A 23,931-nucleotide genomic window follows, 5' to 3' on the forward strand; every position below is an offset into this window, starting at 1 on the left:
AGGAATTTGACCCAAAGACAGTGAAGGAACAGCGATATATTTTCAAGTCAGGATGGTGAGTGACTTGGAGGCGAACTTCTAGGTGGTGGTGTTCCCATGTATCTGCAGCCCTGGTCCATCTAGATGGTAATGTTCGTGGGTTTAGAAGGTGCTGCCTAAGAAGCCTTGGTGAGTTTCTGCAGTGCCTCTTGTAAATGGTACATACTGGTTCCACTGTTCAATGAAGGTGGAGGAATTGAATGTTTGTTTGTGGATGGGGTGACAGTCAAGCGGGCTGCTTTGACCTGGATGGTGTCAAGCTCCTTGAGTGTTGTTGGAGCTGCACTCATCCAGGCAAGTGGGGAATATTCCATCGCACTCCTGACTTGCACCTTGTAGGGGATTCCTAGCCTCTGACTTGCTCTTAAAGCCACAATATTTATATGGCTAGTCCAGTTCAGTTTCTGGTAAATGGTAACCCCCAGCATGTTGACAGTGGGGGAATTCAGCGATGGTAATGCCATTGAATGTCAAGGGGCGATGGTTAGATTCTTTCTTGTTGGAGATAGGCATTGTCCGGTACTTGACTGGCGTGAATGTTACTTGCCACATGTCAGCCGAAGCCTGGATATTGTCCAGGTCTTGCTGCATTTGGATATAGACTGCTTCAGTACCTGAGGAGTTGTGAGTGCTACTGAACATTGTGCATTCATCAGCGAACATTCCACTTCTGACTTTATGATGGAAGGTTATTGATGAAGTAGCTGAAGATGGCTGGGCCTAGGACACTACCCTGAGGAACTTCTGCAGTGATGTCCTGGAACTGAGATGACTGATCTCCAACAACCAGAAGCATCCTCCTTTGTGCTAGGTATGACTCCAATCAGCGAAGCGTTTTCCCCCAATTCCCATTGACTCCAGTTTTATAAGGGCACCTTGATGCCACACTTGGCCAAATGCGGCCTTGATGTCAAGCGGAGTCACTCTTACCTCACCTCTGGAGTTCAGCTCTTTTGTCCATGTTTGAACCAAGTCTGTAATGAGGTCAGAAGCTGAGTGGACCTGGCGGAACCCAAACTGAGCATCAGTGAGCAGGTTATTGCTAAGCAAGTGCCGCTTGATAGCACTGTTGATGACCCCTTCAATCACTTTACTAATGATGGAGAGTAGACTGATGGGGCGGTAATTGGCCAGTGGGACAGGACATACCCAGGCATGGTGCTGGTGGTGTCTGAGACGTGATCTGATCTGTAAGGTATGATTCTGTGAGTATGACTATGTCAGACTAGTCTGTGAGACAGCTCTCCCAATTTTGGCACAAGCCCCCAGATGTAAGTAAGGAGGACTTTGCCATTGTCATTTCTAGTGCCTCGATCAATCCATCCTTTTTATTAACTTTTTAGTGGTTTTGATACAACTGAGTAGCTTGCTAGGACATTTCAGAATGCATTGAGGAGTCAACCACATTACTGTGGATCTAGAGTCACATGTAGGCCAGACCAAGTGAGGGTGACAGATTTCCTTCCCTAAAGGGCATTAGTGAACCAGATGGGTTTTTAATAACACTCATTTCATGGTTATCATTAGACCTTTAATTAGATTTTTATTGACTTCAAATTCAAAACATCTGCCATAGTGGGGTTCAAACCCAGGTCCCCAGAGCATTACTTTGAATATCATTAAACCACAGCCTCGCCCTTGCCAAATGATGGCCTTGCCAGCAATCCGCAGTTCTGAAGAATGGATAAAATAAAAACATGGGAAAATTTGGAGTTGAGAGGGAAACATTTTGTTAATGAAATTCTTTAAACCAAAAGATGCTTGTTGCTTCCACTTCTCCTCTCCCTGTATTTTGTGTGTTTTATTTTCCTTTGTTATATTTTCCTGTCTGTTCCCATGCAGTATCTCATATTCACCCCTAACAGTCAAACTTGGATCCAGCCTTGGTTAAAAATTATGAATCACACAAATCAACGAAAACATGGGCATGAGATACACATTCTTCTTCTGATACCCATGCCGATATTACATTAAGGTGCCGAGACATTCATCCAGCTGCAGTAACCTTGTGTGTGTGCATTATGAAGATGAGATTGGGGATAATAGCATATAACTAATTTTATAATTGCTACATCAATTAATGAAAGGGGTACTTTTCAATTGATAGCAGACACAAAGTGTCAAATTGTTCCGGATTTGCACTAAGTGCGTAGCGGGTGGGGAAAACAATGTTTTACCTGCCGGCCACAATGGTGGCTTACAATGCTGTTATACCCAAACCTGCCGCATTAATTATGCATTCCTGGGAAACATGCTGTTTCGATGGCAGGCTCTCATTCACCTGCCAGACCATCACCTCGATGAGTACCCAAAGCAACTTTTCAACAGCATGGATGCCCGCCGTGATGTAATCTGCTCTGACCATAGAAGGGGCAGCACCATCACCAATCCAGCATGGGGTGCAGTGACAGCAGTGGTCAGCGCCAATGCTCTGCAAAAGAGGACAGCCACCCAGTGCTGCTACAGGATGAATGGTCTCATCCATTCCACCGAGGTAATTCACTCTTATCACTCTCAACTCACACGCTCACAATCCATCACACATCCACAGGGATCTCAAACCTCATGGGATAACACCACTAACTCTCACACACACCCTTTCATCTCCATCAGGCTCCTATCCTCTCAAGCTCATGTCCTCATCCTGTCCATGGCTCCGCTCACCACACAAACATTTCACACAGTGCCATGTATCCAACTCACGCTCTCTCCAACTGTTTTCATGCAGGAGGAGCTGGCTCACAACAACAGGGAGAGGACCCAGACCATGGGTGTTGTGGCCCATATTAGGTCCCTCACTCACTTTAAGGAGTGTGCCATTGTACAGATTGGTTAGGATGTGGACCTCGTCTGCAGCGATGGTGAGGTCGGTGACGAACATCCTCATGAGGATCCTGCACCACATCATCCTCCTCTCTCAAAGCAAATGTGAGTGCTCTCTCTCCTGGTTTTGACTCTGCTGCCTTGCACTAATTATGTCTACTTTGGTTCACAGGGAGCTCTGTCAAGTGACCGACATCCTCAGCTCCAGGCAAGAGGACTCTTCCTCCACTGAAGAGCTGGAAATAAGCAGCCTGGAAGACCCATCACAGCATTTACCCACACCCTCCACCAGCACAAAGACACACACCTCGGTGGAACCAAGATCTAGAGCAGGCTCGGGTTCACAATCTGGTGGTCACCACATGGACACGTGCCTGCAGCAGCAGGAGGCAGGTTCAGCTGTGTTCTACAGCAATTGGAGGACTGCTGGGGAAGATACATCTGTCAGGTCCGAGTCAGATGATGAACCTCTGGACTTGGCCTTCCAACTCACCCTGGAGAGTCAGCAGAAGGCGTGGGAACATCACGAGGAGCTGTTGGAGTTGTGGCTTGCAAGTCAGAGGAGTGTGCTTTCTGATGAAGTCTCCATGAGGAGGATGGCAGATGCCATGGAGACCCTGATCCAGCAAAACACGAAGGTGTGTGCAGACCTGCACGCCATCGCCGGAGCCATGAGCGAGTTCCTGCAGTGGCAACGCAAGCGGGAATTAGGGCACCTCGATGTCCCTCCAGGTTCTCCTTCCCCTCAAAGAGTCAGGCTGGGGCTCCCAGGCACCCGAAGGGAAGAGGAGCGGCAGCTGGACACCCCTGAGTCATCCACTCAGGAATCTAAGAGTTTTCTTCTCCCTCTGAGTCCCCTTTGCCTGTGAGCCCTTAACCTCATCCTTTGTTACTACAGAAGTAGCAGATGGCCCACAAGTGATACTGGAGGGAGAAGTGTGTGTGTGGCAGGGCCTTTTGGAGCCTTGTGCAAGCACTCTCCCACACACACGGATCCTTCCTGTATCACACTCATCTCAATGTCCTGAGCAGTTTCAATGCTGCCTGCTGGGGTTCGCTTTCAGTTGTCCATCTGAGCCGACCTGCATCTCCGCCCACCCACCGATCACATCCCATGCAGGACTTGATCTCGCCCACAGCGACTGTCGTTTCACTTTCTATTTAGACAGCATGGTCTGGATTTGCTTTTTCATGCGCTCCTGTCTTTTCTCCTCCCCCAGTCACCCATTTCCTTTCCCCCATCACTGTTGACGACCCCCCCCCCCCCCACCGCCTGGCATTACCATCCACCTCCCTTCCATGACCTACCAGCCACAACCCCTTTCCTTCAGGAATATCCTGGTGAACATGCACATTCTGTTCCTTCCAGAAAATCCCAGCCCCATACACACTCCCCTCCCCAACCTTCTCCTTTCCACTCCCAAGGTCCCTAATTGCTTTTGAGTCTGCATCAACCATCCTCACCGCACCTTCTACCACTACCAACGAACGGGGCAGAGAGCACTGTCTTGCACGTTCACCTGGACACGTCCTCTCTGCCCCCCGCTTCAACCCTTCCCATTCCTGAATCCTTCAGACATCCTTTAATTCTTCCTCCAGCCTTACTCCTTCTCCCTTCCTGACTCCATCCCTCACCCCACCTCTTCCCCTGGCCCCAAATTCCTTCCCTTACACCTTCCACCCCCCTTATACCTGTCTCCCTGGTTGCCATCTTCTCCCCCATTACCCCCCATACTCCGTCCCCTCCTACGCATTTGTTTCCCCCCTTCCGAACCTCAGTCCCCCTAACAGCTTTGTTCCCCCCTCCCAACCTAGCTCCAAGCTGATACCTCTTCCTCTCCCAGTCGATCCTAGACCTTCCTCTCCCACCCCCCTGGTACACGTTCCCAAACACAGCTGAGCCTTCCTCTCCACCCCTCGACCATCATCCGGTGTGGGCAGACCCCTAACAGTGAATTTCCACCTTCTGTGAGCTGCTTCACAGGAAGGCCATGTCCATGAGAATCCACCCAGCCATGCCACGAATGTTCCTCCAGTGTGCCATTGCTATCGGGCTCCAGCATCTTCTGTTCCTCGGCTGTCTGCGATGTGAGCAAGGCCCTGACGGTAAGACCCGACTTCTGCACGTCACAGTTGTCGAGACGTGTTCTACATTGGCAGTAAATCACGCTGATGTGGATGAGTGATCCAGTGTGGGGGGGTGGGTGGGGCTGGATGATTCCGGCAGGCTGGCCTTATAATAATATGCAGATCTATTACAATGAGGTTCTCAATCTCCGATGGCGGGAAATGTGGCCCGTCATCGACAGGCTGAGCGGATGATTGCAAACTGGTTTCGTGGCATCCTGAAATCGATTACTGGGTTTCTCTTCACACCACCGCTCACACCCGACGTCAGCGGACACAAAAAATTCTGCCCTATTACATTACAGAGAGCATGCTCCAAGATGTGACTAACTTTGTTTTAGATTTCTCACAAAGTATTTTCTCTATCATTTCAGAAAATAGTATAAATGGTGGTAACCACTATGTCTACACTTTTTCTGTTTGGAATTACATGTCATATAATCATGCATCTGCATTTGAGATTCAGTACTTGCTTCCCTTTATTTAAGCACGTATTCCAGTACCATTTTATTTGCATACCTGTGCAGGTGGCTGTTGTACATATCCTTGTGGCGGCTGTAGCACTTGCTGAGATATGGGCTGTCCAGATCCAGTAAAACTTCCTGGAGGAAGCTGTTGGCTTGGTGATGCCATGATGTAGCTAGTTTGTTGGGGTGGCTGAGGCAAGATTGGTGATGGATAGACAGAACCAGAAGGTTGCTCAGGTGTATCTCCTGATGACTGTCGACTTAAGCTCATCTGATTAAACTGGGAAGCCAAGTCTTCTCGCTATGATGCAGACAAAAAAAAATAATGAATACTGGTTGCTGAATAACACATCTGAGTGAAATAATAAAATAAAAACATTGATGACAAAATGTATTGCATGCAACACAAGCATCACTACAAAGGCACCACAAGATACAACACACTCATAATAAATCATGCTCTGTTTGGCTCTATGTTAAGGTTAGTAACCACTATAAAATTGTAACAGTGAAAGAAGTTCTGAATTTAGTAACTAATTTTCTGAGCCTAATTGTGTCCTGATCTGACATTTATACACAAACTCTTCAATTAGGGATTGCTGGATAGTGATCAAAGGTGGGAAACATGGTTAATTTGCTCTTCTTTGGTCCAAGGCCAATGGTAACAATCATACCACTGCCCCTGCTATAATTAACTAGCTCAGTGCAGAACTTGTAACTTTGTATGTTTAGTCTATGCATTGGATAAGATCACAAGGGTAGATCTTGACCTTGTGTCATAGTGTAAAACAAATGATAGTGGTGCAGCAGCCCATTTTACATCTCCATTTTTTATTTCTGTTGAAGTCAATGTAAGTATAACTTGGGAGAGATGTAAAGCTGGCTGCTTATTCACTACTGTGTCTTTTTACATTATCGTACAAAGTCAAAATCTACCCCTTAGGGTAACGTGGGAGCATATGTCTAATCTTTAAACTTGATGTCAAGTCCATTTCATTGAACACAAATTTTTCAGTTGATAGACTTTTATGGAAAAGGAGCAGAGTATTCTATACACAGTTGCTTAGAGAAATTAAAATGCCACAAAATGTCTAATTTTTGGCATCACAATAACATAAAATGCAACAATCAGTGAAATTAACTGTGATTGTGAAAACTTTTACTGAGATGGAAGTTTTGAAATTGCAAACCATTGTAAATATCACTTTTCAGCTTCGACCTCAACACACAGTCAAACAAGGTTCTCTCACACACGACAAATATTTCAGCAAGTAATACAGATTTACCCTCAGCCATGAACTGCCAACTACAGTTAATGCAGTGAACAATCACCACTGAAAGTGAAGCAAAGCACACAAAAACATACTGCAGTTACATGGATACACATGTTGCAAATGTTCGAATTAGTATGTAAAAGGGAGAAAATGAAACTGATTAAGTACCACAGGAAACTGCTGCGTTGGTGAAACTGGCAGTAGATGCTGGGGAGGGTAAGAAACCGTTGGGTATTGCACAGACTGGGAAGAAGGCTGCATAGGCTGCACAGGCTGAGAAAGGAATTAATCACTAAAGTCAGATGTAGAAGATACAATTCAGAGATATACAAAGAATAGAAAATCAAAGGAAACAAGAAATCACAAATAACAGTGTTAAGATATGAAGAAATTATAGCTCTTTGTATTGATTAGCATGCATTATTATATAAGCCACATACTTCAATAAAGTCATCAAACAATCTGGTCATTATTTAATGATAGAGCAAAACTGCAGCTTCATTTAGAACAAGAAAGCCGAAAGAGATTAAATAAGAAAAAGAGAAAAAAAAGCCTCATTCAAAATATTTAATTTTATTTGAATTTGATTCAGATGGAGTCGTACAGTAAACAAAATTGGTCCTAAATCATCACTGACATCTAAACCAATGTGATTCTGGTGTGTGTAAGAGATCCAGGGTGGAAATTCGCCTTGGACGATGGCACAAAACACATTGTGGCAGATTTACCACTTATCATACAGAGTGCCTGATATTCAGTCCCACTGCAGCCAATAGAATTAAATAATAGGCTTTGCTCATAAAGAGTGGCAGATCTGACATTGCCCATTCTGCACCACTGGTCGAGATGAATTTCTACCTCTGCTAGTTCGTTTAAAAACACGGGCCACAAAGTTGGTACAAAAATGCCATACATATGCACTCACATTTGGTGCAGCACGCATTGAAAGTCACCGTGGTAGGGGTGGTGTATATAGTGTGGGCAGATTGTCACATCAGTCAATGCATAAAGTTGATTTGATGCCAGGCCACTCATTTTTGACTCTGCTGTCCAGTTAACACCCTCTCTTAAATACATGCAACTGAACATGAGATCAGCAGCAGCAAGAGTTATTCAAAGTAATCATTAACCATGTTCAGATTAGGTGCTGATTAATTTCTACCGGCTCTGTTTGATTTTGTAGAGGTGCTTTGTGGTTTCCAGAGTTATTTAAATTTGGTGAAGTCGAGTGAAAGTAGCACTGCATATGGAAAAGGTCTTGCTTCTGACTTCAAAGATTTTGCTCAGGCCACTTGCTCCCAGTCATGGGTGCTACAGTTACTATCTCCCTTTCTCTGTACCATGAAAGGACAAACTGCTCACAGGTGGAGGAGGTGAAAGGGAAGAAGGTCTCTCAGCCGGAGTCTTCTGGGGAGCATCTCTCTTACCTCTACCTAAGAGAGAGGCAGAGTGTCTGTTAGCCACATTTTATGAAGGAGGTGTTCACAAAACTCTGCTGTCTTTTGTCAGCAGACTTGCAGCCTCTGAGCAGTGCAGGAGCAGTGCTGCCAGAAGCTGTGAAGATGATGATGGCCTTGAATTACTTCATATTGGGATCCTTCCAGGCTGCAGCAAATGACATCTGCCAGTTTGCTGAATCAGAGTCGTGACAGATTCTCTTTATGCAAGGAAGGGGGAATTCATAATATTCTCTCTGACTGGAGACATGCAGGCGAAGTGTACAAGTGACTTTCTTAGGATAGCAGGTTTCTCCATGGAGCAAGAAACCATTGACTGCAAACACATGGCTTAGGAGGCTTCACATTTAAATACGAGATGGGCCACAACATCAAACTCGATAAATGTGTCGTCTGTGTGCAACTATGCTTAGCACATCTTGCTGGTGAATGCCTGCTATCCTGGCAGCAGTCATGGGCCAATCTGCTGTTCACTCAGTATTTCAGCCATCTTGTTAAACCAGAGGGTGGCTGCTGGATGGCACGAATTGTCCATTTAACAATTATCTCGGCTCCGCAACCCAACCACACATAGCCAGCAGGAGTACAATGGGAGCCATGCTGCCACACAAAACATCATGGAGTTTGATTTGAGTACAGGAGTAATGGTTTTGCTGCCTGGACCACTCTGGAGGAACCCTGCAGTACTCACTAGAGCTTGTGCCCTGATTCAAGGTGGTCCGCTGTATCGCCATAGTCTGCCACTCTAGGGTGTGGGGGCACAGCACTTGCCACCAAGGATGTGGTGCATAGCTTTGCAATCACTAGCCTCTGTTTTCTGGCCAAATCCAATATTTCCCCTACAATTCTCACCATGCTGTTACTCTGCACATGAAAGTCCCACCAAGATAAGGAATCTTGTTTGGAGGGTGAGGGTGTAGGTACAGTATCCATTGGTTGATTTGATACGTATAAAAAGTGCTTGACTTACCTGTGGAACCAGGTGACTGGGCATCTGCTGCTGCTGTTGCTGCTGCTGTTGCTGCTGCTGCTGTGGCTGTGAAGCAGGCTGCTGTTGGGCCTGGCCAGGAAGCTGATTTCGAATTGATTGTGGGCCACCAGGAGGATTGTAAATTGCGGGTGTGCCATCAGGATTCACAAAGGGTTGACCTGCAAAATACCCAAGTGAGTCAATAAATCTAACACTGGGAATTGTTTGAAACCTTTTCTTGGAAAGTACATACAATAAAATATATACAAATTCAGACTGTATAGATTTATTATTACACATACTTTACTACAAAAAATGACATTTCTTCTCTTTCCAAACATATGCAAATTGGAGATGATCAATCAAAATCAGCATTATGGACAGAATTTAATGCCCCCAGTGATGAGTTTAGAGGTGGGTGGGGGTTGTGTATCAGGAACCCTGCCGCTTTCCTGCCTCCACCCAAATAAGTCCAGGGCAGGAAAGCTTATGGATGGCCTTCATGTCTGAGCACTAATCGAGGCCTTTAATTGGGCAATTATTGCCGACTTAAGGGTCTCATTCCACCACTGCTGATATTCAACTAGTAGTGGGAGGGGAGCTGTAAAGGCAGCCACTGGGGATCCCTCACTGAAGGGCAGGGACCCAGCATTGGGAAGGGGGGACGGCCCACTGAGATCAATCTCCCTGCCCTTTCTTCTGACCCTCTCCCTGTGACCCCCATCCTAACCTCAATCACCTGTGGCCTGGATCCCTTGTTAATTCTAAATCTCTGGTAGTTGTACTACCGGCAGCGGCCACAGCTCCCGGTGGCATTCATGGGCAATGGAGAGTTGCCGGCCTCTGATTAGCCGGCAGTTCTTCATGGGTAGGATTTCTGTGATGGTGGTCCTAAATCCTGGGAAGGCCCGCCGCTGACCAGTTAAGTGCCTGATGGGCACTTAAATCTGGTGGGCCTTCCCCATCGGAGGCAATGCTAGGCTCCTGCCTGTTCTCCAGCCAGAATGAGATCTGTGTTGCCAACATTAAATTCCACCCAAAGTTTAATGGAAGACCATAAGGAAAAGGATCACACATTTCAATTTGTTAATTATAAAGTAACAACCAAATAATGAACACTAGGATAAACGCAGTACTCCTGAGCTCTCAATGTGGAGCTACAACTAAAGGCTATCTAAGGTATCAATTAGTGCTTGTGTTTCAGAGTCTATTTCTGATCATTTGAGTGCAGCTCTTCACTGTACTAGGTCAAAATGTGATGTACCATCCTAGTCATGTCTTAAATGTCCAATTACCATGTTTCAATGCTGTCATGACTGTCTATGTCGCTCCATATTGTTTGATAGAAAACACATTTATTGTTGCAACAAATCTCTGACAGCTTTTCCTTCCCTCCCACAATCAATCACCACAAGATGCTTAATCTAACTGCCAGCTCAGAAACTGCAAAACCTCTGCTGTTACATCATATTATGAGAGATGTGATATGATTCAATCTACAGACATTTTCAAATAACAAAATTTAATTTGGAGCTGGTGTAGACCTCAAATGTGGCCCCACAAAATTGATCCCAAAAAGGTACTTGCACAGCCTGATAATTTTGCAGAAACAAATTGTGAAAAGAAAAATAGTTTTCAGCATTCTTGTCACATTACACATTCTGTATATTACAAAAATGTATCCAATCAATAACTAATTTTATTTTCTTGTTTGCAGCTTTTTCTCTTTCTGATCTCCCTTGGTTGTGCAAGTCTGAGATTTTGTCTTTATGGGTCATGTAAGTGCACATCATGAATACTTGGAAGCCACATGTAAAGGTTAGATCTATGCTCTCATTATTTACAGGTATGTGAAGTTACTGATACCAGTAGAACTTATTTTGATTTAGGATTGGGAGTCAAATATAGCTTTCGGTTGCAAATAATTGTACCAATGCACACAGATACAATTAATTATTTATTTTCAAGCCATGTGGCTTGAATTTTAGGGCCCACCACAATTGAGATCAGAGGCGGGCAGGAGCTACAAAAAACCCCATCGGCCGACATGCCAGTCCTCCAACTCTATCCAAGCCTCCAGGACATTTTTTCAGAGGCGTGAAATGGGGAGCATGGGAGCAGCAGTTATCTGATCAGGCTCATTATGGCCAATTAAAGGAGGCCAACTGGGATTTTCCAGCCAGCCTCCATGTTCCTGCAGATGGCAGGGAGGGGCCAGTTTAGGTGCCTGAGTGGTGGCACATCGAGGGTCCAGTGCTGCAGGCAGGCCAAGAGGCCCTCCCTGTATGCCTGGATGCAACAGGCTTCCTTGCAGAGAGTATGCTTTTTTGCCCCCCTTCCCACGCTGGTGACATGGCTACAAAACCCATTTTTGTACTTAAACAAAAATTGCTGGAAAAACTCAGCAGGTCTAACAACAACTGTGGAGAGAAGGACAGATGCTGTCAGACCTGCTGAGTTTTTCCAGCAATTTTTGTTTTTGTTTCAGATTTCCAGCATCTGCAGTATTTTATTTTTATCCATGTTTGTACTTAGCTGGAAGGCCTCTGGCCCTCCAGCTTCGAGAGCCTAACAACTGTCTTTGATTGAGCCCCACCTACCACTGTGCCACCCCACCACCTCCGGCCATTACTTCATTACTTACTCACCCGGGGGAGGGGGGGGGCTGTGAAATCAAAATGAATTACTGTTCCTACACGGTGTGGGCTTCTGACCCAGTTTGACAGTTGGGTTCAGAAGCCCACAGGGAAAATCCTTCCAATACATTCTGTGTTCATTTTTATGCAATGCTTTGATGTTTTACTATTACTAATTGGATTATTTAAGAAAACAGAGCTGTTTTGGAGCATGGGCAGTCCTCTGCAGCACTGACTGAAGGGATGAAAGATGTGAACCTGAAGCACCACGCTGTCACTGTTGGCAGGAGGGTGTAATTACAATATGACTGGTTTACATAGGAAATTTCTGTTATAAATGTGCATATCGAATACTATAATGGGAAAATGTTGATGCTGAAGTGATAATAATGAGACATCGGTAGATAAGGTTTTGTAGACAAGGCGCACAGAAAGAAGATTTTAATATATTGTGGAGCAGTGAAGGGTGTTCAGGAATTGATGCTGACACTGTGAGGTCAGTCGAAATGGGCCACTCACACTTGAATCTCAGGTCTCCTTTTCCATACGTAATTCATCTGTTATTTTTTTCTGTTTCTGCTGTACAGGGGTAAGCAATGAGGGCAGAAAATTGGATTGAGTGCTGCTTGATCTCTGCCCACTTGTGCAATAATCTTGATCATTCATCATCTCTGCTGTCAGGAATACACACCCAAACGTAGGCAGGTACATATAAGTGAAGCAATCACTAACACTTGATAGGCTGCAGTGAAACTGGGTGTAATTCAATCTGTATTCAACAGACAGACAACATTGCTAGGGGTTTCAAAATGTAGGAGAACATTTAGTAGCCACAGCAGGAACTTAAACAAATAACAGGCCAGTTGTTTGCTAGTTCCAATTGCTTTGTTATAGAATCCTCATTAAAGCACGTTTTTTCTCTGTTTGGAAGGTTAGATAGCTCTTTAAGCCCTGTGGGTGTTTGATTCCAGCAGCAGCACACCTTTTCCTATTCTCCATTCCTGTACCCCTCATCCTGACCAAATTAAAAGATACACTTAAGCTCAGACACATTGCAAAAACACAATTCTAATATGAGATATGCCAAGGGAGCATCCATTACTATCATTTTCTCAAGAGAATCGAGAGAGGAGGTTAAGACACATATGTATACATACATAAAATATGATTACATTTTATTTAGAGAGAGTTTTTAATTAGTTAATAAACGGACTGTTACTCTTTACATTCTTACGAAAAAGGACAATTATGGATGGTCCCTAATTTCTCAGATTTTTATTAGCCTTGAGCTATAGTAACAGTTGCACTAACCTGTGTGTGGGTTTAACAGAATACTGCCAGGTGGTATACCTGTAGCTTCCAAAGGAAGCAAAATGTAGCTGGTGTTGGTAGGTGCCACCTGTCCACCCATTCCACCATCTGGGTAAGAGACTGAGCACGTAGAGCTGACTGATGCCGGGACAACATTTGCACTCTGTAGTGGCTGATGGTTCCGTGACAATGAACCTGAGGAGCCTGCGCTACTGGAAGACTCTGAACCTGGAGGATGCCAAACAATTGTCAAAATTTAATTGTCAGAAGCACATCTTGTTGCATATGTATTAATAACTTCCTCCCTAGCAGCATTAAACATTTTCCCAAAACTGAATGATAAAGCCTCACTCTCATGTATTTTTAATGCATCGGGGGGGTTAATTTTTCATAGAAACAGGAGAGGACCATTCAGCCTCTAGGCTATTCCATCATTAAATTAAATCATGATTAACCTGCAACCCAATTCCATAAACCTGCCTTTGTCCCAAATTCTTTAATACTCTTAGATGACAAAAAGCTATCAATCCCAGTTTTAAAAATAACAATTGATCTGGCATCAATTGCTGTTTGTAGACAAGAGTTCCAAATCTCTCTACCACCCTTTATGTGCCAAGCTAATTTCACTCCTGAAACGTCTGCATCTAATTTTTAGATTATTTTTCATAGTGTTCAAGTCCCCAGCCAGCAGAAATAGTTTCTCTCTATCTTACCTGTTTCCCTTAACTTGAAAAACTTTGATTAAAGTACTTTAACCTTCTAAATTCCAGGGAATACCATCTGAGTTTATGTAATCTCTCCTTGAAATTCAACCCTTGGACTCCAGGGCCAGAACCTTTGGGTCAGCATGCGGGGGTGGGCCAACGCGGAAGATGCCACACGGTGATGTCGGACATGCGTCCTGACGTCACCGCACGTCATTCAGATATTCAGTTCGGCAGGCACTGGACTCGGCTGCGCGCCTGCCGAACTGTCAAAGGCCTATTAAAGCCATTTAAAAACTAATTAAAGTAATTAACTGAGCTGCCCATCCAACCTTAAGGTTGGCGGGCAAGCGAGGAGCCCCGGTGGCCTTCGCATTTATCATGAAACCTCATCCATGGGCGGGATGAGGTTTAATGAAGTGTTTATAAATTGAATAAAACTTTTTATTACAGTTCATTGACATATCTTAGCTCATGTGACACTGTCACATGAGGAGACATCTTAAATTTTTTTTTCTTTATTAAAATTTTTGACAATCAAGCCAATCTGCCTGAGGCAGTTCTGTGCCTCAGGAAAATTTCTGCGCTCTTTCGCGCAAATGCGCAAAGGAGCGCAGGCCCCGACTCAGCCTCCTCTCCCCACCCGCACAGGGAGCATGTCACGCTGGTGTTTACTGATGTATGCACCTGAATCCCCGAGTCTCTTTGGAGTTCCACTGTTCCCAGCTTTTCATTATTTATAAAGTACTCTGTTTATCTTTTTTAAGTCCAAAGTAGATGATGTCATAATTACCTATATTGAAATCTATTTGTCAGAGTTTTGCCCATTCACTTATCTATTAATATCTCTTTGTAATTTTACACTTCCATCTACACTGCTTACAATGCCACCTTCATTTGTCTCAATGGCAAATTTGGATATGTGGTTTTCTAACGCATTGTCTAAGTTGACAAATCGAGGCCCCAACACCAGATCCTTGAGCAACACACCAGGGGCCATAACTTCCTTGGAGTGGCAATCAGCATCGGATTGCGACTCCATACCCAATTAGTTACTCTAAATTTCTTCCGTACCTGTCTCACCCGACCTTCCAAGTCAGGCTGGGCAAGGTCCCGTGGTGGGGTTCAGACATTATGAGGGTGGGGGGTGTCAGATATTGGAGGGGGGCTAGGATCAGACTTCAGACAGATGTGGGGGTGCCAACATTGGAGGGAGATGGGGGGCGCAGACATCAAAGGGAGGTGTTGAACATTGGGGTGGGTGTGGGGGTTGGACATCGGAGGGGATGGTGGGGGTCGGACATTGGGGCGAGTGGTGTCGGAGGTCAGGATGGAGGACTGTTTGGGTTAGGAGGGGGGGTTGGGATGGCAGGGAGGAGGGGTCAGTACTGTGGGGAGGGGTTGAGCCTTTGGGGGGTAGGTGAATCGAGGCAAGTCAGGTTGGGGGGAATCCCATGGGGAATCAGGGGGGTGGGGAATACAGAGTGAGGGAGTAGTCAGGGGATGGGGGAAGGCCTCTGAGGGTCAGGGATATGGTTTGGGGGGGTGGGGCGAGTCCCCTGGGAGGTTGGGATGTGGATGGAGTCCCAGTTGGGGGGGGCGGTCCGTGTCTTTACAATAGTTACCCCGAAGTTAAGAGGTTTTAATTCTAACTTTTTCAGAGTAACTATTTGTGTAACAGCCAGAACCATCTGAAGTTTGCAATTTAAATCTAATTTTCGGATAGTTCCCAGAGCAGAGCAATTGAGCAGGGAAAGTTTGCACTTCTGGGCAATTGCCATACAAACCCTAAGCTTTAAAGTCCTGAGAGGGGTTCCCGAGTGCATCTTTGGGTACTCAACAATTTCGACGCTGGGGAGCTCGGACGTTACAGCCCTATGAGTCACATACTGCGAATTAGTGTACCTGCCTATTAACCCTAATCTCTGGCCCCTGCTGCTCAGCCAATTTTCTAACCAGGTTAATAATTTGCCTTCAATTCCAAGAACTTCATCTTTAGCTAAATGTGTCTTATGAAAGACCTTATCATAACTTCTGGAACTTCATATTAATAATATCTATAGACACTATTTTATTCACCTCTTCAAAAATTGAATCAGGTCCATCAGGCATGACCTACACTTTAAAAATCCATGCTGGTGCTCTCAGATCAGTTGAAAATGTTTAAGGTGTTCAATCACCCTACCCTTAATTATAAACTCCAGTAATTTTCTGACAATAGGTGTTAGGCTAACTGGTCTACAATTCTCTGGTTTTCCTCTGTCACCATTCTTAAATAGCAGAAAGACATGCAACTTTCCAATCTAAAGGAATGGTTCCAGAATTGAGTGAACATTGGAAGATTATTGTTAGGGCATCTGCAATGTTCTTACCTATGCCTTTTAAAATCCTGGGATGGAAACCATCTCCATCTGGTCCTGGAGATTTAGTGCCATTACTTCCAGCATTATTGTTGTTTTGCTTACATTAATTTTGGTGAGTCCCTGTCTCTGATTCAGTATTTGTTTCATTGGGATGTCTGGCATGCTAATCTCTTCCTCAACTGTAAATACTGATGTGAAGTAATCATTCAACATTTCTGCCATTTCCTTGTCTCCATTGACAATATCACTGTCATCCATTTTCAAGGGACCCAAACTGTTCGCGATTATCCTCTTTCTCCTAACATAACCTTAAAGGTTTTTGTATTGATTTTGATATCCCTTGCAAATTTCTTTTCATATTCCTTTTTGTAGCTTTTACTCTCAATTTTATCACCCTTCGCTATTCTTCGTACCTTTCTCATTCTCCAAGATCTGAGCCTTTTTTAATTTATATATGCTTTTTCTTTCTGTTTTATGCTGTCTCTTAGTCATCTGTTGCTGTTTTTGTTTTTGGAAAGTAGAGCTCTTGAAATGTAAGGGTGTAAACTGTTTCTGTATCACACTAAAGTCTGTTTTAAACCCCTCTCCCGATCTTCTGTCATTTTACACACTGAAGTCTTATCTAAGTCTCAAGTCTTGGTAGCTGTTTTATGCTTTTCCTTTTTCAAAAGCACATTTTACATTGGATATCTAGCAGAGGAACAGGCCATTTTTCCCAGCTAGTCCATGCCAATGTTTATGCTCCACTCGAGCCTCCTCCCGTCTTTTCTCATCAAAATCTTCCTACTATTCTGTTCTCCTTCCTATGTTTGTCTAGTTTTCCCTTAAATGCATCTATATTATTTGTTTCAATCACTTGCTGTGGTAGCATTCTTACCACTCTTTGGGCAAAGATGTTTCTTCTGAGTTCCTATTGGATTTTTTTGATGACTGTCTTATATTGATGGTATCTAGTTATCTTTCCCACAAGAGGAAACATTTTGTCTGCATCCACTTCATCAAAATCTTTCATAATTTTAAATTCCTCTATTAGGTCAGCCTTTTTTCAAGAGAAAAGAAACATTGCCTGTCAATCCTTTCCTGAAAGCTAAGCATTTCTGGTACCATCCTTGTAAATCTTCTCTGGACCCTCTCCAGTGCCTCGATATCCTTTTTATAATACGGCGATCAGAACTGCATGCAGTATTCTAAGTGTGGTTTAACTAACGTTTGGTACAGGTTTAGCGTAACTTCCTTCATTTTCAATTCTATCCCTCTAGAAATGAAACTGACTGCTTGGTTTGTTTTTTTAATGGCCTTGCTAACCTGTGGCACAGCTTTTAATGATTGATATATTTGTACTCTAAGATCCCTTAGTTTCTTGGACTTGCACCTTCCAAGAATTAAGTGACCTCTCTATTCTTCCTACCAAAATGTACAACAGGACCTCACATTTATCCGTGTTGAACTTCGTCTGTTAATTGGTTGCCTTTTTTGCGAGTTTGTTAATGATTCATTGTAATTTTTTGCATTTGTTATGATCACAATTAGATAAATGGTCATGCATCATGAAGTTGTTAACTAAACTTGGCTAATTATTCATTATTGAATCTAACATGGCATGTTTCCTTGTTGGTTCCTGGACATCTTTGCAGAAAATTATTCCGAATGCACTCAGGAAATTCTGACATACACCAGTCTTCTTAATTGAATCCATATGAAAATTAAACCCAAACCCCACCCCCCCCACCATTAAAATCACTTGCCTTTGTGACATACTTGTCTAATCTTAGCATTTATACAATCTACCATTTTAGGACTGCTACCAAGGGGTTAATGCACAACTCCCACCATAGGCCTCTTTTCTATTTCTTAATTCTGTCCATAATGTCTCCATTGCCTGCTTACCTCACATTATATCCTCACTTATTTTCATCTTTAATCACTAAGGTGATTCCTCCCCTCTAACATTTCCTTTATCTTTCCTGTCAACTTTATTACCTGGTACGTTCAGCTCTCAGTTGTGACCATTTTGCAACCATGCCTCAGTAATGCTTACCATGTCATACTGCCAAGCTACATTTCCATCTGCAATTTGTTCATTATACTCCATATGTTTATACACTTATGAGTACGCCATACACTCTAACTTGTCCTTCTGCTCTCATGTTTTATTTACATTTTTTATTTCTCTTTCCTTAAATAATTATTTTAAACTTCTAGTTTTCTCTTTTTCTTTAGTGCCTCAAGCACAATTTCTGACCGTTACTCTACTCTTTCTTTTTGGGGCTTCTCCTGCTCCACTGAGGATACAATGCTAAAAATAACACTTATTAGCAAACTGGGAGAAAACACATGGCAATCTATCTCTTAGAAATACAAGTGTATTCTGTCCTTACAATTATATAGGATGACCTTGGTGGGCATTCTCTATTCTACAATAGAGAGCAGAGACGTTTTAATAGTCTTAAAATAGTGAACAAGATTACAGTATTGCTCTCCAGTTGAAGGAAGAGTCACCAGATGGTGAAATGAGCTAATCATTACATTTGGCAAGCCTCGTACAACAATTCCATTTGGCATCTCTGCTGAAAAATACACCAGTTGTTCAAGAAACACAAGCACCGTAAGTTTAAATCTTATTTACTATTTAAAAAGAGTCACAAAAAACGTAGCTTAATTGAGGTTCAAAATTGTAAGGGCTGATGACTAGCTGTGATATATGCCTTCCAGTCAAGAATTTTCCTGAATCACAAGTTAAAACAAAACTATTGCATTAATGTTGTTGGCTTTGCAAGTTGGATGAGATAAGGTCAGTGCAGGTTGATATCAACCAAACCTTTGGGCAACTGTGAAGATGGGGAGAAAAGGAAACAATGGAAGAAGACACAATTCATGCCACTCTTGTGCTGCTTCTGACTTCAGTCAACAAATAGGACTGGCAGACGTCTGAGAGTATGCTGCATATCTGCTGTAGCAGCTGGGAAATACTTAGAGCGGAACACAACGACAAATAAGATTGCTTCTCTACTTGAACAAAATCTGCTCTGAGGATGCACTATTGAAATGTTAATGGCGTAATCAGTAACAAATAAAACTTATAATGCCAACTGCAATACTGCCATTGATGAGCCATTGAATTAGCTACTTCAGGCTATATGGGCTAATTACCATTTGCTATCATGGAATTGAGCAAGACTAATCTACAGAACCTATCAAGTACCAGCTACCTGTTTTAGAGAGTTTGCCTGTACTCCTGTTGCTGTTTGTGCTGTCGCCACGTGTTAATACAGTTATGCCACCGATACTTGCTGTCTTTGTCACAGGAGGCTTCAAGTTTCGATTTGAGCTGTCTGAGTCAGTACTGCTCCAGGGTCGCTGATCTGTCCACTTCACATCCAACTCTGTACTGCTCTGCCGACTACCTGATGTTTTTCCTGTTACATCTCTATTACTCCTAAAGCAAAATGAAAGGACCATTAATATCAGTTTTGATACTGAATTGATTGAAATCTCATCTTTATTTGCCATACAACAAACCTAAATAGCTGCCTCTTCTTCTGTGTGTCATTGAATGTACTGATATCCTCTAGAATGCAGCTGGTAAAACAAAAAGTACCAGTAAAAATTCTGTATCAAACACAATAATACCTCCTTCAAAGTAATGTAAAACTGCACACAACGCAAGTTTCCAATCGCAGATAACCCATTAGGTATTGGATGGAAGCATGACATTTTGCCACAGTGAGAGAGGAGCAATCAGCAATTCCACCCCCCCACCTCCTCCAAAACATTAGTGTACAAATCAATCCAGTTGCTCTCACATGCCATTTTGTTCATGGCTCACAGGGTGGCATTACTGGCAGAACGTTGTTGATCAAAGAATGATGAATGCTATGCAAGTAACTAGGAATTGTGAAAGGGCAAGGAATGTTTACTGAAGGGGATGCAAATAAAGGAACTATATTCCCTTGTAGTTTGACCTCAATCCATGCCTGAATCAGTAGATTATTATGTCACTGCTCCATTCCAGATAGAGACAAGGTAGGAGAATGCAGAACTAACAGAAATAAGGAATCTACTTACTAATTGTAACATTGGTAATAGAATAATATGCTGACAAGGACTGCACACTTTAAATTTATATTTTAAAAAGAAAAGGAAAGAACGTAGGAACTCTTATATAACCAACAATTGTGCAAACAGTAGGAAAAAAGCTGCAAACTAATGAGAATTGTATTGTAGTCTTTTTAAACTTTGTGATTAATCTAATTGAGTGGACTGAGCAAAAGAATTTGCATGCTTTCACATTTTAGGAAAATCTGTGGGTATTGAGTGTTCTATTTACTCAGCATTCTGCTCTACCTGTCTAAGGAATTCTTAAAAAGCTAAAGGAGAATGTCTGTGCATAGATGGCCAGGAGGAATGAGGGAGATTAAGACAGGATGGAAACAAAATTAGCATTGCTGTCTAATTCATTCTGTTTGAGGAACAGTTGGGCCAGGTTTTCAATATCGAGGTGGGTAGCTCGAGTCGGGAAATTTCCCAGCTTGGCAGACCCATCTCGGTTTAAAGCGCCCAGTCACACACAATTTTCACTCCGGGGGCATGTATGGGATAGAGCCGGGCCCTGCGATCCCAGAGCCAGGTCCTAGGCAGACATGGGGTTGGGTGAGTGCTGAGGTGGGCTGGTTAGAAGGCCTGAGGACTGAGGACAGATCCCCATTATGCAAGCTTGGCTGAGAGCCCAAGCCAATAAAAGCATTGTTCAGCCAGGAATCTGTTTTGACAAGTGAAATAAATTGTTGACTTTGCTTGATTGACATCATTAATGGTTAGAATAAATTATTTCTGTGATCTCTTTTGTCAATGTATCAATGTTTATTTGGATAGGATTAAGAGGTATGAAGTTTTTGAAGCCTCGGTTATTGATACCTTAATGAACTTTCTAGATTGGCACTTGTATAGGGTTGTAGGAACAGCAACTTTTTCATAAAACATTTCTGAATGGGTGTTTTCTTTTCTTAGCAATTCCACATGTCATTGTTATTATATAGTTCATGGTTATGTACATAGTGCATACTGGGTGAATGGACTTGGAGGGGGCATGAGTTGGCATTGAGATGGCAAGGAGGGAATGGGGGAACATGGGGAATGGCTGGGGGCATGACTTGACATTGGATTGGTATGGAGAGTATGAGGTGCCATGAGGCGTGGTTGGGGGCACGAGTTGCATCGAATTGGAAAGGAGCAGATGAGGGGCCATTGGGAATGGCTGGGGTGCATGGATAAGACCTTTTAAACTTACCTTTCAAAAGGTTCCCAAATCCAGACTATGACCATGAGTCATGGAGAAGCTGGCCCGACTCCATAAAAAATATTGGGGGTTGGGGGTTGCTAGGAGATGTCTACCCCTGCAATGAAGCCAGCCAGATCAGGAATGCAATATGCAGGCTTGCTACCTGTACCCTTACCCAGTGCTAGTGAAAATCACCAGGAATTGGGACAGGAGTTCTGGAATTGGGTCCCGCCCACAATTTTTAAATGGCTGAGGAAAATGGCTCTATAAAAATCTCCACCCATGCAGATTGTGGTTTTAAGATCAGACAAGTAGTCCAAAATAGCAATATCATCACTTGGGCTTAAGTGCAAGTACAATTTGTCTCAATTATTTTCTATGAAAAATCTGGTCTTCAGCTCAAAAGGAGTTTGTTTATAATATTATGTAGAGGTTTCTTTTGGAAGCAAAATTATACTTGCCGTAAACTCTAACCAACTGGTGGGAACTGAGTGGGTGAGCAGTTAAAATGTCCCTGATAAGTTGTCTGCAGGAGAACACATTGGAAGCTCCTTTTCAAATTTTAACAGAAGCTTCTGGACAAGCAACTATATCTCCCACCCAAAGCCAGGGAGGGAGGCTAATTAACATATGCTAATCATGGTTCAATTACAATTATGTCATTGGGCTCTAATAATAGCTACTTCAACTACAGCCTGAGTGGGGAAGCAGCCATGACTTCCCCACCAGGCGAAGGCCATTATGAAGAAGGATCCGGAAGCTGAATAGGCCTCAAGATCAGCTGGTTTTTCACTTTCCTTTGATAGGCCAAGAGGAGAAGTGCTTTTTTGGTCTCATAAGTAAAGCTTAGGCCCCTGTTTCCCTGAACTCCAGCCACCCACCCCAGAACACCTTCCCCAAAGTTATCTCAATGCTGGCAAATGACGCTATATTGTGTAGGCTGGCAGTTACCTCCCACCCAATTCCTGACCGTTCTGAGCCAACAGTGGACCTGTGGCATGTTAGTGAGGCCCAGTGAATAAAATTGCTGCAGTGGATGGGAATCGAATTGAAACCAGCATTTTCTTCCTGGAAATCTGGTAGCAGTTAAAATGTCATCCATTTTCAGGAATTTCAAAAGGCTGAATAGCTAAATGACACACAGGGAAGGAAGGATAAGGCGCACCCGCCGACAATTAAAAGGCCTATTAAGGCCAGTAAATTATTAATTAAGAGAGATTGTTTGCTGCCCGTCCAACATTACAGTTGGCGAGTGGGCAAATTGGCCAGGTGGCCTTTGCATTTTTGAGGAAACCTCATCAAAAATCCTCATGAGGTTTCCGACATTAATTTAAAAAAAATGCTTTGACGTAATTTTTATGATGTTTATGTTCATGTGAGTGGGACATTTTTTTCAGATTTTCAAAATCTTAATTTTTAGTTTTAAAATTCTTTGGCTCCATGAGGCAGCTCTCTGCCTTCAGGGAGGTGTCAGTGCATGCTCCCCCGTGCCTGCGCAGATGTCAACGCTCGCACTCTGCCTGCCCCCGCCCCAGTAGCGCTAAGCTTTTCAGTGCAGGTTTCATGCTGACTGACCAATTAATGGGCTGCCAGCGTGAAACTGCGGTCGGGGCGTTGGCAGCGGACCATTTCCCAGCCACTTGCAGGCCCGCCCGCCCAACAACCCGAAAATCCTGCCCTACGTCTTGACGTTCACTATTTAAACAGATTCAGTCGTTGCTCACCTGTTTTCCACATACAGGCTGTCCTGGGAACATGTGGACTGTAAAGAAAAATGAGACATTTCAACATATAACTAGATGTATATTCTTGCAGCCCAGCTGAACTTTCCAGAAAATAGCTCAGTGGCATTTTGTAGACCTTTCAAGCTTGTACATCTACTGGTCTAGATAGGTAAGATAATTAGCTGTAATCCACGAAGGACCATTGGCCAATAGAGAGAAACAACTGGTTTATAGCTCATGGACATCACTCCACATCAAATGTGGGACAAGATTAGGAGACAAGTCTCCATGAACTAGCGCGGGGCCCACTACGTGGATTGAACTTGCACTGTTGGCTAACTAAGCTAACAAACTCCCAGGACTCCAATTTGTAAACCACATGGATTCAAATTCCTGTCTTGAAAAATGTCAATTTATTGGATCATTTTATGGTAAATTACACCCCTTCTCATCAACAGACTGGGCAAATGGACTGGATCATTGAACCATGTCAATGTGCTTGACAGACAGTAGCTATTTATGAGGTGCCCAGTCCAGAACAACTCGCCCTCCCACAAAGGAGGAAACATAACTGTAGTCATCAGAAAGGGAAAGAATACAGATTATAGAAGATTTACCACAGGACCCTTTTTAAACAAAATTTTTTGCCTATTTTTCTCACTATTTGAATTGCTTTGTTTAATCAGATGAGGTTACTATACTTAAAAGGGTGAGGATGTTTAATTGGCATACATAGCTGACAGTGAAGTACCCAGGTT

The 23,931-nt window shown here is 43.4% G+C and overlaps 1 protein-coding gene across 7 annotated transcripts in view; it reads right to left on the bottom strand.

Annotated features, from left to right (window-relative positions):
- LOC121279013 (cAMP-regulated phosphoprotein 21-like) overlaps positions 1-23,931 on the bottom strand; it is a 293,633-nt gene that overhangs the window by 76,374 nt on the left and 193,328 nt on the right. For all 7 annotated transcript variants that reach the window (XM_041189756.1, XM_041189757.1, XM_041189755.1 and 4 more), the window contains 6 exons: positions 23,174-23,211; positions 19,691-19,750; positions 19,381-19,607; positions 13,105-13,332; positions 9,158-9,336; positions 5,509-5,757 (listed from right to left, as the gene is read on the bottom strand). In XM_041189756.1, coding sequence (XP_041045690.1) covers positions 5,509-5,757; positions 9,158-9,336; positions 13,105-13,332; positions 19,381-19,607; positions 19,691-19,750; positions 23,174-23,211 — 981 coding nt within the window. The remainder of the gene's footprint in view (positions 1-5,508; positions 5,758-9,157; positions 9,337-13,104; positions 13,333-19,380; positions 19,608-19,690; positions 19,751-23,173; positions 23,212-23,931) is intronic.

This window comes from Carcharodon carcharias, chromosome 6, assembly GCF_017639515.1.
Source record: "Carcharodon carcharias isolate sCarCar2 chromosome 6, sCarCar2.pri, whole genome shotgun sequence".
NCBI lineage: Eukaryota > Metazoa > Chordata > Chondrichthyes > Lamniformes > Lamnidae > Carcharodon > Carcharodon carcharias.